Below are 15755 nucleotides of genomic sequence, written 5' to 3'. Positions count from 1 at the left end.
TCAGACTGCAGTCGCATGTGAAAATATCGGATATGCATCGGATTTAGGACCACATATCCAAGCGGCCTGGGTCGCATGTGAAAAAATCAGATCTGTGTCGTTCAGATTGTCAATAACAAATCGGATACAGGTCGCATATGGGCAAAAAAATCGGATATGGGTCGTTTCAGGGTGCAGTCTGAACGTAGTCTTTGTTTTTTTTTAATCTGAATGGGTTTGTTTACTTCACAATGTACAAAATCAGGCAAAAATACTGAGAAACTCACTGAAATGCCTTGAGGTAGAAGCTTATTTCTAATGTATTAATATAGAAAAGATGCATTCTGCGATCATATTTGCTTTTAAACATCAAAAACAAAAAAATGCTTCAAATATTTTCCAATTTTATCATATAACATCCCATTAGAAGATATTTTATAACACGGGAGGACAATTCATTAATAGTTAGGTAGGCCTGTAGGTAGGCCTACAGACCTGCAGTTGCAATGATGACATGTGGCCCTGTGCCGTAGCTCAGAGAGATAATCTTTTTGGCACACAGGGCGTCTATCCGTCTGGGCTCGATGGTGCTCTGGACGTCTCCCAGACCCAAGCATCCGCTGCAGTTTGTTCCCAAAGCAAATACCTGTGAACACAACCAGATTGGGAAAAAAAAAAAAAAAAATCTACAGTACAACCGGATAGATTCAGCTTTTACACTTATACAGCATACCAGCAGCCATAATTCATAGAAATTATTAGAATTAAAGTATGGGCTCATGTACATCTGGAATGAGTGTTGTATTTGGATTACAGACTGCAATGATAAATTTCACCATCATTATCACTGTAGACTACGGTTTATACTCCATGACGTACAAAACAAACAACTAGTCCTACATTAACAAAACACCTGCTGCTGAGTGACAACTGAATGTTGCATAGACTTTTACAAACTGGTTTGTTTAAAAAAAAAAAAAAAAAAAAGAATGACCGTGAGCTACTGATCACATATGTATACCCCCGTTCTTGCTTATATCAGAATGCAAGGACACTTATTATGAATGTTGACTTCAACAAATAATTAATCCTGAAACAAGAGCAGCGTTCTCCCCAGGGATTTCAAATAGCATCCTGGTAAACTGTCATTTTGAAATAGCATTTTGCTTCTCGAAATAGCGTCAAAATCCACCCTGTGTGTTTCGTAAATACATTTAGTTGGTAAACAGGAAGTCGATGTGCAACAGACTTGAAAACGGTACACACGGTATAGACCCTTTTCAGTCACGTGACCTTCGTAAACACGACCACCATTTTGGACATGTAGCAGACTTCGGCTCGAATTGGTTTGAATGCGAGGAAGGCGACAAACGGAGAACATACAAGAAAAAGGAGCGAGATGCAGAAAACACCTTCGCTATCCAGCGACATACGGCATTTACAGGGCGAGCAGAGGGAGAAATAACAACAGTAACGACACATTAGCAACGCCGTACAGAAATAACGGTTTATGGCACAGACCCTTTCGGTTCTCGCTCATCTAGCTGCTACAATGACTGCTTAGACTGCAACAATAATACCTAACACACATTTAAGTATCCGTCGTAAAGACGTGAAACTCGTCGAGTGACGAGTGTGCTCATTGATAAGCTAACACAATCTAAAAGTAGACATACCATCACACTGCCCGGGCGCTGTGTACAGTTTACCTTCTATGGTTTGTGCACTCACTATTTGCCATTACTTTCTCCAACCGTTGTGACAGATTACAGGGAACGGCCTGGATTTAAGAGACAAATACATGTTCCTCTTATTTTGAACACTTATTTGTAGGCAGTGCTTAATTTGTAAAGTGGGAGGTCCCGGAGCGCAGAGGATGAGCGGCTCCGGTGCGGAAAAAAAGGGGAGAGGGGAGGGGGGCTCTGCGCTGCGCTTCTGGGCATGTTTTGTAATAACACTGCAAATTAAGTTCATCTGCAGATATTTTGTGGATGTCGTTTCATGAGAGAAATCACCAACAAGACAGATATCAAAATCAGACATTAACACTAAATAAACTTGCATTTTTTTATTTAATTATTATTATTATTTTTTTTTTTTTGTTACATAGTCAAAAGAGGTGTCGGATCACCGGATCCAGTGTAAATAGCTGCCAGAGCCAACGCCCGAGGTTCCGGAGCGCGCTCCGGCTTGCTCCCCCTCAAATTAAGCGCTGTTTGTAGGACACTGCCTCTGATCTGTCCTACAGTCTACCAACAGCAAAGGAACACAACGCTAGCTAATGTCGTTAGCTAATAGCTACTGCAGAAGAACAGAGGTTACAATGGGTTATTTTAGCCTATTTGGTTACACACTCGCCGCCACAGAATGTTAACAGCAATGTAATGCCTTTTCTGGCTAATTTTATTCGTCTTACCTCCAACAAAGTGGTCACTACACAAGCGCTGGTATGCCGAGGGCTGCCAATCTTTCCTGTTTATGGCCGCTATCCATCTTCTCCGTCGGTCAGCATCTACCGGGATCCGATAAAATGATAACCCTTGCCTTGTTTGTTGATGGTTACTACATCCAGGTACACAACAATATAGTGGCATGATGGAAGTCTTGCTGAAAATAAACACTTTCTTTGCTGCCGTTCCTCAATGTTGGCTGTGGTAAACTACTGGTAGTACACGTCCAAAATGGCGGCTGCGTTTGTCATGACGTCATGTGAAAAGGGTCCATAGAACCCCAAGGTAAAGCTCGGTACCAAATATCAAGCAGGTGTGATTTGTAGTTGCTAAGAAAAATGTTATGAAAATTTTGTAAATCCACGCTATATGTTTTGTAAATACATTCAGTCGGTAAACAGGAAGTCAATGCGGGACAGACCTGAAAATGGTACACATGGTATAGAACCCCAAGCTGAAGTTTGGTACCAAGTGGCTATGATTTGTGGTCGCTGAGAAAAAGGGTGTTTCGGACAGACGGAGATACGGACAGAGGTAAACCAGTATACCCCCCTCCTTTGGAGCAGGGTTATTTAAAAAAAAAAAAAAAACACTCAAGGGCTAAGTGATGGGCAACAAGTCTGAAATTTGATGATGCACCATCAGAAATAGGGGTACAGAAGGAATCCATTTCTGTCTCCCAAGTTACAGTCGACACAAATGTAACCCCTAGTGCATATTATAAGTTATCTCAAGGTAATTATGTGTACAACTGTAGAGCCAAAAAGGTACATAGATGTTCCCAAGCAGTATATAAAAGGTACAAATAAATACCTTAAGCCTAGGTCACAACCGGCTGTACGTGCTCCTACAGCCGGTCTACATGCAAAAAACGCAAGAAACGCATGGAGGGCGCGCGTGAAATGCACGGAGGGCGCGTATGACGTGCTGACTTTCGAGCCATAGACTGGCCGCAGAGGTTCTTTGTCATGTCAAACAAACTCTACGGGCGCTTACGTTTTTTTCAGGTTGCAAGACAAACTTACGGCCAACGTGCGTCTTTCTCCACGGACAAAAAAACCGCAGCGATTTGGGAAACGCCAAAAATCGCACGGCCAAAAAATCGTACGTCCAGTTGTGACCTAGGCTTTAGAGGTTACTGCCCCAGTTACAAGCCCTTGTCTCCCTAAAGGTACAATAATGTACTTTATTTTCTGACAGTGTGTGTACAAGACCTGTCAAGACTCAAATGGAATTAATTTTTTTAAAGTTGTTCTAATAAACAATAACACACTGCTTGATGTGGCAGTTATAAATAAATAAATAAATAAAAAGCTGCTGACAATAGGATAAGATAAAAAGGCACACACACATTACCTTCACTAAAGAATACAAATCTATAAACCTGTGTTTCACTAACATACACAGATTTGGACGTGTGTTTACGGACTGTAGTCTAACAACAACGGGACTGTGTGAAGCCAAAGTGGAAATAGTTTGACAAACACACAGATTAACACAATACACTGTCCAGGATACAAACAAGGCTTGTGTTGGTATTACAGGCCTATATTTAGCTTAACTCCATCTGTCCTCTCTGAAGAGTCAATCTGGTGGAGGAGGGAGAGAGAGAGAGAGAGAGAGACCCTCCTTTCACCTTCTTTCAATATATGATTCATTGGACACATAACCCATTAAGTAGATTTCTCAATTACACTGTGTAGATGATGTGTGTAAATTCCAGGTTCCCAGTTGTGGTCCTGGAGAACCCTCTGTCCTGTATATTTTAGTGCTTTCCCTATGCAAACATACCTGCTTCAACTCAGTAAGGGCTGTTAATTAAGGATTCGTTCACTCAGGCGTGCTGGGAGCAGAGAAGACACTGAAATGTGCTGTGATGAACCTGTGGTGTAGAGGAAAGCCTACCTCATCATTGACGGTCACGTAGATAGCCTCATTAGCAGCACTGCCAAACACACAGGCCTGGCGGATGAGACGTAGTTCCTCAGGAGGCAGAAGTGAAAACACTGGCCACTTTCCCACGTCAAGCATGCTACTCTGCAGGCAACAGGATACGTTTAGTGCATACATTTTCCACGAAACACAAAGCCACTGATAAAAACAAGCCTTCTTGAAGGAAGCATATGCTAGCCTTCATGCTCCCTGGTTGGTACCCATGGTGCGATAGGACAGCGCCGGTACCCATGGTGCGATAGGACAGCGCCGGTACCCATGGTGCGATAGGACAGCGCCGGTACCCATGGTGCGATAGGACAGCGCCGGTACCCATGGTGCGATAGGACAGCGCCGGTACCCATGGTGCGATAGGACAGCGCCGGTACCCATGGTGCGATAGGACAGCGCCGGTACCCATGGTGCGATAGGACAGCGCCGGTACCCATGGTGCGATAGGACAGCGCCGGTACCCATGGTGCGATAGGACAGCGCCGGTACCCATGGTGTGATAGGACAGCGCTGGTTAGTGTGTAGGAGTAGGAATGAACAAATTGCAGGAAAAAAAGTGGAGCGCAGAGGGAGTGCAACCTCCTTTCAGTTAAAGTCCAAAGGGCTTGCACTGCTCCAGAAATGCACTTCTCAAAATGGGGTCAGAATTTTGTAACATAGTTATATTGGTACAAATCACAACCCTCACATGAACCGAATGAGCTTAATCCATCCATCATCTATACCTCTAACCCATCAGGAATGCAGGGGAAGCTGGAGCCAACCCCAGCTGACCTGTGGGTGAGAGGTGGGTACACTGCACATCTATCCATCTAGGGCGATATCAACGAACACAGATGAATGAATTACATTAACGCCATTGAGCAGACACTCTTATCCAGAGCGACATACAACACACAGAACAGTTGGGGGTTAGATGCCTTGCTCAAGTGTACTTCAGCCATTCCTGCTGGTTCAGAGAATTGAACCAGCAACCCTTTTGGTCCCAACGTTGTTCCTCTAACCATTAGGGCATGGTTTTCCCCGAAGGTGCCTTCCTAGTTGAACTAGTTTGTGTGTCTTTGGGCTGTAAGAGGATTGGGTTTTAACCAAATATTTAATAAAACAAGTAGGCTGAAAAATAAACAATTTTAATCTCACGTATTTTCTTAGAGAAAAAAAAAAATGCACATTTTTGGACAAGATGTTAAACTGTTCATCTCATTATCTGTAGCCGCTTTATCCTGTTCTACATGGTCGCAGGCAAGCTGGAGCCTATCCCAGCTGACTACGGGCGAAAGGCGGGGTACACCCTGGACAAGTCGCCAGGTCATCACAGGGCTGACACAGACACAGACAACCATTCACACTCACATTCACACCTATGCTCAATTTAGAGTCACCAGTAACCTAACCTGCATGTCTTTGGACTGTGGGGGAAACCGGAGCACCCGGAGGAAACCCACGCGGACACGGGGAGAACATGCAAACTCCACACAGAAAGGCCCTCGCCGGCCACGGGGCTCGAACCCGGACCTTCTTGCTGCGAGGCGACAGCGCTAACCACCACACCACCGTGCCGCCCTAAACTGTTCATGTGTATGATAAATTAATGCATCATTAGTGAGGGGCGGCACGGTGGTGTAGTGATTAGCACCATCGCCTCACAGCAAGAAGGTTCGAACCCAGGGGCGTTTCTGTGTAGAGTTTGCATGTTTTCCCGTGTCCATGTGGGTTTCCTGCAGGTTAGGCTCTAAATTGACCGCGAGTGTGAATGGTTGTTTGTCTCTGTGTGTCAGCCTTGTGATGATTTGTCCAGGGTGTACCCCGCCTCTCGCCCGTAGTCAGCCGGGACAGGCTCCTGTAGGACAGAATAAGCGGCTACATACATAAAAAATCAGTTGTATCAGACCTTTCGTGGTTTTTATTCCCTTATTATCTGTGTTGATCCATCCAGAACACGTCAACAGCAGCTACACAGGAAGCGCAGAAAGCTGATGCTTCTGTAACTGACAGCCCAGATCATGGTCAACTGATCTGGATTACTGCACAAAAACAGTCCAGTGTTTAGCAGCAGGCTACACTTACTGAGACAAAGAACTCAAAGGGATAACTGATGATGTTGTTGTTTATTTTAGCTCCATGTAGCCTGATGGAGAGTGAAGTTTACTTTAGCTTTGACAGCTATGTCCAGAACTACACTACCGTTCAAAAGTTTGGGGTCACCCAGACAATTTTGTGTTTTCCATGAAAAGTCACACTTTTATTTACCACCATAAGTTGTAAAATGAATAGAAAATATAGTCAAGACATTTTTCTGGGGCGGCACGGTGGTGTAGTGGTTAGCGCTGTCGCCTCACAGCAAGAAGGTCTGGGTTCGAGCCCCGTGGCCGGCGAGGGCCTTTCTGTGCAGAGTTTGCATGTTCTCCCCGTGTCCGCGTGGGTTTCCTCCGGGTGCTCCGGTTTCCCCCACAGTCCAAAGACATGCAGGTTAGGTTAACTGGTGACTCTAAATTGAGCGTAGGTGTGAATGTGAGTGTGAATGGTTGTCTGTGTCTATGTGTCGGCCCTGTGATGACCTGGCGACTTGTCCAGGGTGTACCCCGCCTTTCACCCGTAGTCAGCTGGGATAGGCTCCAGCTTGCCTGCGACCCTGTAGAAGGATAAAGCGGCTACAGATAATGACATGACATTTTTCTGGCCATTTTGAGCATTTAATCGACCCCACAAATGTGATTAGATTAGATTCACTTTATTCATCCCACATCGGGGAAATTCACATGTTACAATAGCAAGAAAAATGTCAAACAGATAACAAATAAAACTGAAATAAAAATTAGACAAACGAAGGAGGGCTATTTGCATTATCTACCGTGAAAAAGTATAGAAAAATTGCCTTATTGAGAGGCTCGGAAAAATTGCACATTACAGGTAGACTCTGTATAATATATATATATATATGAGTGATTCCACGCTTATGGGTACTGAAATGGGGACATGAACTTATTTTTAAAAATTCACCTAAAACCATTTCTTTTTATTTTTTTCTAACTTTAATTTTCTGAGATGCAATAAAAACATATTTATATGCCAAAGTCAGAACGTAACAGAAGTGTTGTGGACATATATATTCTCAATTTTAACAATGTAGAATTACTTTTTGAAACATAGGAAGGTGATGTTTTAGCAAATATAATTAATAAACATGTGTAGTAGAATAAACATACACATTCTTTCAATAAGATTAACATGGTATAGAGCTAGATTGTAATTAATTTGTAACAGACGCGAGATGGACAATCGTAACAGAAGTAATGTAACAGACATCATTTTGGAACTCATAGGCTTGACTTTGGCATATAAATATGTTTTTATTACATCTCAGAAAATTAAAGTTATCTTTTAACATATCATTCATTAAAGATTACATGTTTTGTGACCTGATGGTAAAAAAAGAAATGGTTTTAGGTGAATTTTTAAAAATAAGTTCATGTCCCCATTTCAGTACCCATAAGCGTGGAATCACTCATATATATATATATATATATGCATAAAAATAGTTTAGGGCCTATTGTTGCACATAATAATTGCATTGATGAGAGATGGCAGAGGTAGTAGTGGTGAAGTAGTGCAAATATAACGACAAACAGGTTATTGGTGCTACGTTACAAGTTGTGGGTGTTATACAGTCTGACAGCAGCAGGTATGAATGACCTGCGGTATCTCTCCTTCTTACACCGTAGGTGTAGCAGTCTCCTACTAAACAAGCTGCTTAAAGCCCCCACAGCCTCATGTAGGGGGTGAGAGGGGTTCTCCATGATTGAGGTCAGCTTGGCTAACATCCTCCTCTCATCCACCACCTCAATGGAGTCCAGAGGACAGTCCAAGACTGAACCAGCCCTTCTGACCCATTTATTAAAAGGGGTACCAAATATAATATATACAGTTGCTGATGTGACAAAGTAACGTATTCTTAAGTATTCTATCAAATTTATATACTAGAAAACAACGAAATATCTTGGTAATTGTAAATATAATAGTCGGTACGCTAAACGGCACAAGAGTCGCCATTTTTAAAAGACCGTGACGTCAGCCCTACCCACTGCACTCAGAGAGAAGCGTGTAATCATGGCATCGGGCGCATCAAGTGAAAGCGACAGCTCTGTCGAATCATACGAAGAGATCCCGCAAAAGACACGTCTGGAGGATCGTTATGCTTTCCATCGGTCCTGTTATTACACCCGAAAGCAACACACTGGGGCATTGTGTAGCCGATCACTTACAATTCATCCTACTTTCCGATTCACACGTGCTATTCCCAACCTCAATGAGCCAACACAACTGGGCACATACCGTACATACGTCATGAGTGTTACGCAGAGAAAATGAACGTGCATTCTGATGATTGGATAAAATTAATATCATGGTGGGCTGTTCAAACTGTGGAAATAGTTTGCTCGAGCTACTTTCAAAACACTATAACTTTCCAACCTTAGAACAAAAAAACTTTTGTAAGTCTTGAATAAGGTTCGTTAATGTGTGTTTTATTGTTATAGTTACTCTATATATTGCCCTCTGTTCCCCTTTAAGTTTCTTCCTGTCCCTCTTTGAACTTCCACAGCCCCAGCAGACCACAGCATAGAAAATCGCTGATGTTACCACAGAGTCATAAAGGCTACGTTCACACTGCAGGCTGAAGTGACTCAAATCCGATTTTTTCGCCCATATGTGACCTGTATCCGATCTTTTATTGACAATATGAACGACACAGATCCGATTTTTTCAAATCCGACCCAGGCCGTTTGGATATGTGGTCCTAATTCCGATTCCTATCCGATCTTTTCATATGCGACTTCAGTCTGAACCGCCAGGTCGCATTCATCCGACTTACACGTCATCAACAAGTCACAAACGTCACTATTCTGCGCTGAAGTAGGCGGCGGGTCTCTCAAAAAAAAAAAGTTACAACAACATGGCGCATAATCACGGGCGCAGATAGAGGGTGGGACGGGTGGGATTCGTCCCACCCAGATTTAAATTCACTTCGTTCGGTCCCCCCCACTTTGCATAAGGCAAACCTCACGGAAAAATCAAAAGACTAATTAGCATTCGGTTTATTGAGGTGCACGGCAGTGTATACATAGTTGCAACAACTCACATAAAACAAAGACTGATATTCGGTTGGTTGAGCTGCGCAGACTGCACAGGTTGCGAGCTCGAGCTTGGTTGCTATGGTAACCCACAACAAGTTTGACAGGCATATCGGGGTTGGGGTTGGTTTGCTGGAAGCTTTGTCCCCCCCAGTTTTTTGTCCCTCCCAGTTCAAAAAAACGTATCTGCGCCCCTGCGCATGACATCAATGCGAGGGACGCTTCGGGCTGTGAAGGTTCTGAATCTTCTCAATGGAAGGACGCAGAGGTTAGGGAGCTGATTTCCATTTGGGGGGATGCAGCTATTCAAGCTAGATTGGATGGGCCATACCGCAACCGGGCGGTTTTACTTCCGTAAACACTGGCCATGCTCACTGCGTGTGACGTCGTCGTACCCTGCAATGCGCATGCGGAACACTTTTAGGTCGCTTTTCGTTCATACTGAGGATCACATACAAGTCGAATACATTTGTTAATGTGAACGACCTCACAAAAAAATCGGAATTGAGCATTAAGCCTTGCAGTGTGAACGTAGCGTAAAAGTCCGAAGCAGTGTCTTGCACACACCAAAAGATCTGTCTTCTCAAGAGGTGGAGACGACTTTGGCCCTTCTTGTACAGGACATCTGTGTTGTTAGTCCAGTCCAGTCTGTTGTTGACGTGAACACCCAGGTATTTGTACTCCTCCACGATCTCGATGTCCAAACCCTGGACGTTCACTGGTGCAATTTGGGAAACCGTCCTTCTGAAATCAATCACCACCTCCTTTGTCTTGCTGGTGTTGATGCGCAGGTGGTTCAGTTTGCACCAGGCAACAAAGTTCGTGATGCTCCAGAAACTCAATCTGCTCAAAGGAAGGTCAGTTTTATAGCTTCTCTAAAGAGCTCAACTGTTTTCAGCTGTGCTAACATGATTGTACAAGGGTTTTCTAATCATCCATTAGCCTTCTGAGGCAATGAGCAAACACATTGTACCATTAGAACACTGGAGTGAGAGTTGCTGGAAATGGGCCTCTATACACCTATGGAGATATTGCACCAAAAACCACACATTTGCAGCTAGAATAGTCATTTACCACATTAGCAATGTATAGAGTGGATTTCTGATTAGTTTAAAGTGATCTTCATTGAAAAGAACAGTGCTTTTCTTTCAAAAATAAGGAAATTTCAAAGTGACCGCAAACTTTTGAACGGTAGTGTAAGTTATTATCTCACTGCGAGCTCATAAGCACGGCTCAGGCAGGAAACACTGATACCGTTAACAGTTAAAACGTAAGGAAACTGGACTTTAAGCTAATCGGCTAACTTTGTGCCAAAGCTAATTAATGGTATTATGCTAGCAGGGTAAGATAGCAAACACTAGCTAGCTCGTAATAATGCGAAATATTAAACCATGTTTACTCGATTCAGCATTTACCTTGTGCTATGACATTAGCCTCTGTGTGTTTATTGGATGCTGTCCGGTTCGCATTAGCTCCTTTTATCGGTTCCGGGTCCATTCGGGGTGAAACCGGACCGCTCCATCCTCACTGCTTCCTCCACTGTGTTTGGAAACACTGCTGCGGGGTGGCGCTTGCATGTCACGTGATCACAAAGACACGCAAGGAAACGCCCCTTAAACATGATTACGAAATATCTGGGTGTGGCTATTGCTCATTTTTATCCCCCTGGCACATGCAAAAGTTTGGGCACCCTTGCTGAAAATGTCTGTGACTGTGAATTAGGGTGCATCCATACATGTCAACCTTTGGTCAATCAAACCTGTATAACCAACCTCCAAAATCCGTATTTCCCTTATAAAATCCGTATAAGATCTCATCTCATTATCTCTAGCCGCTTTATCCTGTTCTACAGGGTCGCAGGCAAGCTGGAGCCTATCCCAGCTGACTACGGGCGAAAGGCGGGGTACACCCTGGACAAGTCGCCAGGTCATCACAGGGCTGACACATAGACACAGACAACCATTCACACTCACATTCACACCTACGGTCAATTTAGAGTCACCAGTTAACCTAACCTGCATGTCTTTGGACTGTGGGGGAAACCGGAGCACCCGGAGGAAACCCACGCGGACACGGGGAGAACATGCAAACTCCACACAGAAAGGCCCTCGCCGGCCACGGGGCTCGAACCCGGACCTTCTTGCTGTGAGGCGACAGCGCTAACCACTACACCACCGTGCCGCCCTCCTTATAAGATCTCATCTCATCTCATTATCTCTAGCCGCTTTATCCTTCTACAGGGTCGCAGGCAAGTTGGAGCCTATCCCAGCTGACTATGGGCGAAAGGCGGGGTACACCCTGGACAAGTCGCCAGGTCATCACAGGGCTGACACACAAACAACCATTCACACTCACATTCACACCTACGGTCAATTTAGAGTCACCAGTTAACCTAACCTGCATGTCTTTGGACTGTGGGGGAAACCAGAGCACCCGGAGGAAACCCACGCGGACACGGGGAGAACATGCAAACTCCACACAGAAAGGCCCTCGCCAACCACAGGGCTCGAACCCGGACCTTCTTGCTGTGAGGCGACAGCGCTAACCACTACACCACCGTGCCGCCCTCCTTATAAGATGCAAATTAAAATAAAATTTGAATGACAATTAACAATGATATATCCAAGTTACTTTTTATTCAATATTAATAACAATAAACCTTCAGAATGAATACAAAGCTCCAATGTTTGACAAAAACACTCTAATGTTCTGAATTGTACTCCATCACTACATTCACACTGCAAGGCTTAATGCTCAATTCCGATTTTTTTGTGAAATCAAATTTTTTTGTGAGGTCGTTCACATTAACAAATATATGCGACTTGTATGTGATCCTCAGTATGAACGAAAAGCGACCTAAGTGTTCCGCATGCGCATTGCAGGATATGACGATGTCACATGCAGTGAGCATGGCCAGTGTTTACGGAAGTAACCTAAAGTTTCCTGTGTATGACAGTAGCCAGCATGGAGTACCTGGCGATGATGCAGTTGTTGTTGCGACGGAGCCAGAACATGCACAATAGCCTGATGTTAAGGAGGAGGTTGAGAAGGAAGAGGGCAAGGGTTTTGGCTCAGGCGTTCTGTGGGGTAGTGACTGCAACCTCCGTTCAAAGGAACGTGTGGGTGCAGAGTCGCATTGATGTCATGCGCCATGTTGTTGTAACTTTTTCTGAGAGACCCGCCGCCTACTTCAGTGCAGAATAGTGACGTTTGTGGCTTGTTGATGACATGTAAGTCGGATGAATGCGACCTGGCGGTTCAGACTGAAGTCGCATATGAAAAGATCGGATAGGAATCGGAATTAGGACCACATATCCAAACGGCCTGGGTCGGATTTGAAAAAATCGGATCTGTGTCGTTCATATTGTCAATAAAAGATCGGATACAGGTCACATATGGGCGAAAAAATTGGATTTGAGTCACTTCAGCCTGCAGTGTGAACGTAGTGCATGACAGCTTTTTTAGCAGTCTGCACCAATACCTCACGAGGCTGCATGTCACAGCAAGTGTCTGTGTTGATCTTGCCGGAGTGTCCATTCAGAATCTTTTCAGTCGCTAGTGAAAGTTGCTCAGGTGGAAATACGCGTTTCAAACAAAATGTTACTTCCCAGTTGGCGGGATTCTCACAATGCGGTGTGCGCATGATCAAAAGTGGAACGAAGTCTCGCTACCACAAGATAACGCGTGATTTCATAAGACTCTTTACTGGCTGTCTGTGGTGTACAGTATGTTTGTAAATGTTATGCGCTCTTTTATCATCGTGGGAATTGATTATAGCTCTAAATAAATATTGAAGTTTTTTTTAAAGAATCCGTATAACTTTATTTGTACGCCCGTATACTACGTTTATTGAATCAAATCTGTATAAAATACGGACATTCCATATAGGTTGACATGTATGTGCATCAGTTGCCGTCACTTTCATAAAATCTGATGCATTTTTATATGGGTGTTCCTTTTCACCAATAAAGACATCCTGTAAAATTTTTTGACCATATTCAAAAGTCTAATGGTGGCACTATGAGGTTCATTTTTTGCCAAAAAATGCTTATTTTATGTTTTCGCGTAAGGTTTGAATCACAATGTTGGACTCCATTTATTGATTTCTTGTGACCCAGAGATCATGTTAAGAACCTTTGCAAGGGATTGAGAAGCATTAATGAGATTCATAATACATTTGTATTGTTTAAAAGTAGTTGAACAATGATTCAATGAACAGCTAAAACTCAAACTGTGCTTGATAATATATTTAGAATATGTACTAAAAATGTGTATCTTAGATATTTGGTATATTCTATAAGGTGCCATAATGTTTCAAGAAAAGCGATCGAAATTTTGTCATAAAAGTCATAAAATAGCAGCTTTTTCCATAACTTTGAGCTCCTGGTGCCACCATTAAACTTTTGAATTTTGTCAAAATATTTCACCCAGTGCGTTTTCTTACCAAAAGGAACATAAAAACAAAAATGCATCATGATCGGAGGAACTTTTCATTTTTAGGGGGCAACTGATGCACCCTACTGTGAATAGTTAAGTGAGCTGATCACCAAAAGGCATAAAGGTAAAGACGAGACATTTCTTTTCAGCAAGATTTGTGTATTGTTTTTGGTTTGTACAACTGGAGAGTGAAAAAAGAAAAGGAACACCATGCGAAAGTTTGGGCACCCTAATACATTTGAGTTCTCAGGTAACTTTTACCAAGGTTCCACAGTGGTGTAGTGGTTAGCACGGTCGCCTCACAGCAAGAAGGTCCGGGTTCGAGGGCCTTTCTGTGTGTTCTCCCCGTGTCTGCGTGGGTTTCCTCCGGGTGCTCCGGTTTCCCCCACAGTCCAAAGACATGCAGTTAGGTTAACGTGGGGCGGCCTTGGGCTGAAGTGCCCTTGAGCAAGGTACCTGACCCCTGACTGCTCCCCGGGCGCTCTGGTGTGGCTGCCCACTGCTCTGGGTGTGTGTGCGTGTGTTCACTGCTTCAGATGGGTTAAATGCAGAGGATGAATTTCACTGTGCTTGAAGTGTGCATGTGACGAATAATAAAAAGGTTTCTTTAATTAGGGCGGCACGGTGGTGTAGTGGTTAGCACAGTCATCTCACAGCAAGAAGGTCCGGGTTCGAGGGCCTCCCCGTGTCCGCGTGGGTTTCTTCCCACAGTCCAAAGACATGCAGGTTAGGTTAACTGGTGACTCTAAATTGACCGTAGGTGTGAATGTGAGTGTGAATGGTTGTCTGTGTCTATGTGTCAGCCCTGTGATGACCTGGCGACTTGTCCAGGGTGTACCCCGCCTTTCGCCCGTAGTCAGCTGGGATAGGCTCCAGCTTGCCTGCGACCCTGTAGAAGGATAAAGCGGCTAGAGATAATGAGATGAGATGAGATGAGATGAGATAAAAAGGCACATCTGCATCATCTTGTTAACATGCATACCAAGTTTCAAATCCATATCATGAATAGTTTTGGATGTATGCTCCGGAAATGAACATTGCTCTTAGAAACTAAGTAAAAATCTATTTTTTAATGTAAATATTTGAAAAATACTTTTTTTTCAAAAATCCAAAAGAGCAAAAGGCACCAGCTCACATGTTGCTTGATATACACTACTCTTCTAAGCACCTTCTCTGTTACAGATATTGTACTGTATTTGCACTACTGCTATTTTGTACATTGTTTGACTTTAGAGTGTATTTTTACCTATATTGTGTATATTTTATAAATATTTATATATATTGTTTTTCTTAATATAAATATTTTTTATCTGATTTTACAAGTAAGGTGAGAGAGAAATGGCATTTTGATTCCCCTATATGTCCTGGAAAAGGTTACAAAACCATCTCTAAAGAGTTTGGACTCCACCAATTCACAGTCAGACAGATTGTGTACAAATGGAGAAAATTCAAGACCATTGTTACCCTCCCCAGGAGTGGTCGACCAACAAAGATCACTCCAAGAGCAAGGCGTGTAATAGTCGGCAAGGTCACAAAGGGCCCCAGGGTAACTTCTAAGCAACTGAAGGCCTCTCTCACATTGGCTAATGTTAATGTTCATGAGTCCACCATCAGGAGAACACTGAACAACAATGGTGTGCATGGCAGGGTTGCAAGGAGAAAGCCACTGCTCTCCAAAAAGAACATTGCTGCTCATCTGCAGTTTGCTAAAGATCATGTGGACAAGCCAGAAAGCTATCGGAAAAATGTTTTATGGACGGATGAGACCAAAATAGAACTTTGTTTAAATGAGAAGCGTTATGTCTGGAGGAAGGAA

General features: G+C 43.5%; 1 protein-coding gene across 6 annotated transcripts in view; it reads right to left on the bottom strand.

Moving 5' to 3' along the window:
* The window catches only part of rcbtb2 (regulator of chromosome condensation (RCC1) and BTB (POZ) domain containing protein 2), a 134670-nt gene extending 123622 nt beyond the window's left edge, over nt 1–11048 (bottom strand). For 4 of the 6 annotated variants that reach the window (XM_060944166.1, XM_060944168.1, XM_060944163.1 and 1 more), the window contains exons 1-3: nt 10918–11048; nt 4335–4466; nt 475–625 (exon numbers count right to left, since the gene is read on the bottom strand). In XM_060944166.1, coding sequence (XP_060800149.1) covers nt 475–625; nt 4335–4460 — 277 coding nt within the window. In that variant the 5' untranslated portion in view covers nt 4461–4466; nt 10918–11048. Of the gene's footprint in view, nt 1–474; nt 626–4334; nt 4467–6264; nt 6365–10917 lie in introns of those variants that run through there. The other 2 variants (XM_060944164.1, XM_060944165.1) reach the window with 2 other exon arrangements.
* Between the last annotated feature and the right edge of the window lie 4707 nt (nt 11049–15755).

The sequence above is a fragment of the Neoarius graeffei genome, chromosome 17, assembly GCF_027579695.1.
Source record: "Neoarius graeffei isolate fNeoGra1 chromosome 17, fNeoGra1.pri, whole genome shotgun sequence".
Lineage (NCBI taxonomy): Eukaryota > Metazoa > Chordata > Actinopteri > Siluriformes > Ariidae > Neoarius > Neoarius graeffei.
This window is presented reverse-complemented; position numbering and strand designations above follow the sequence as displayed.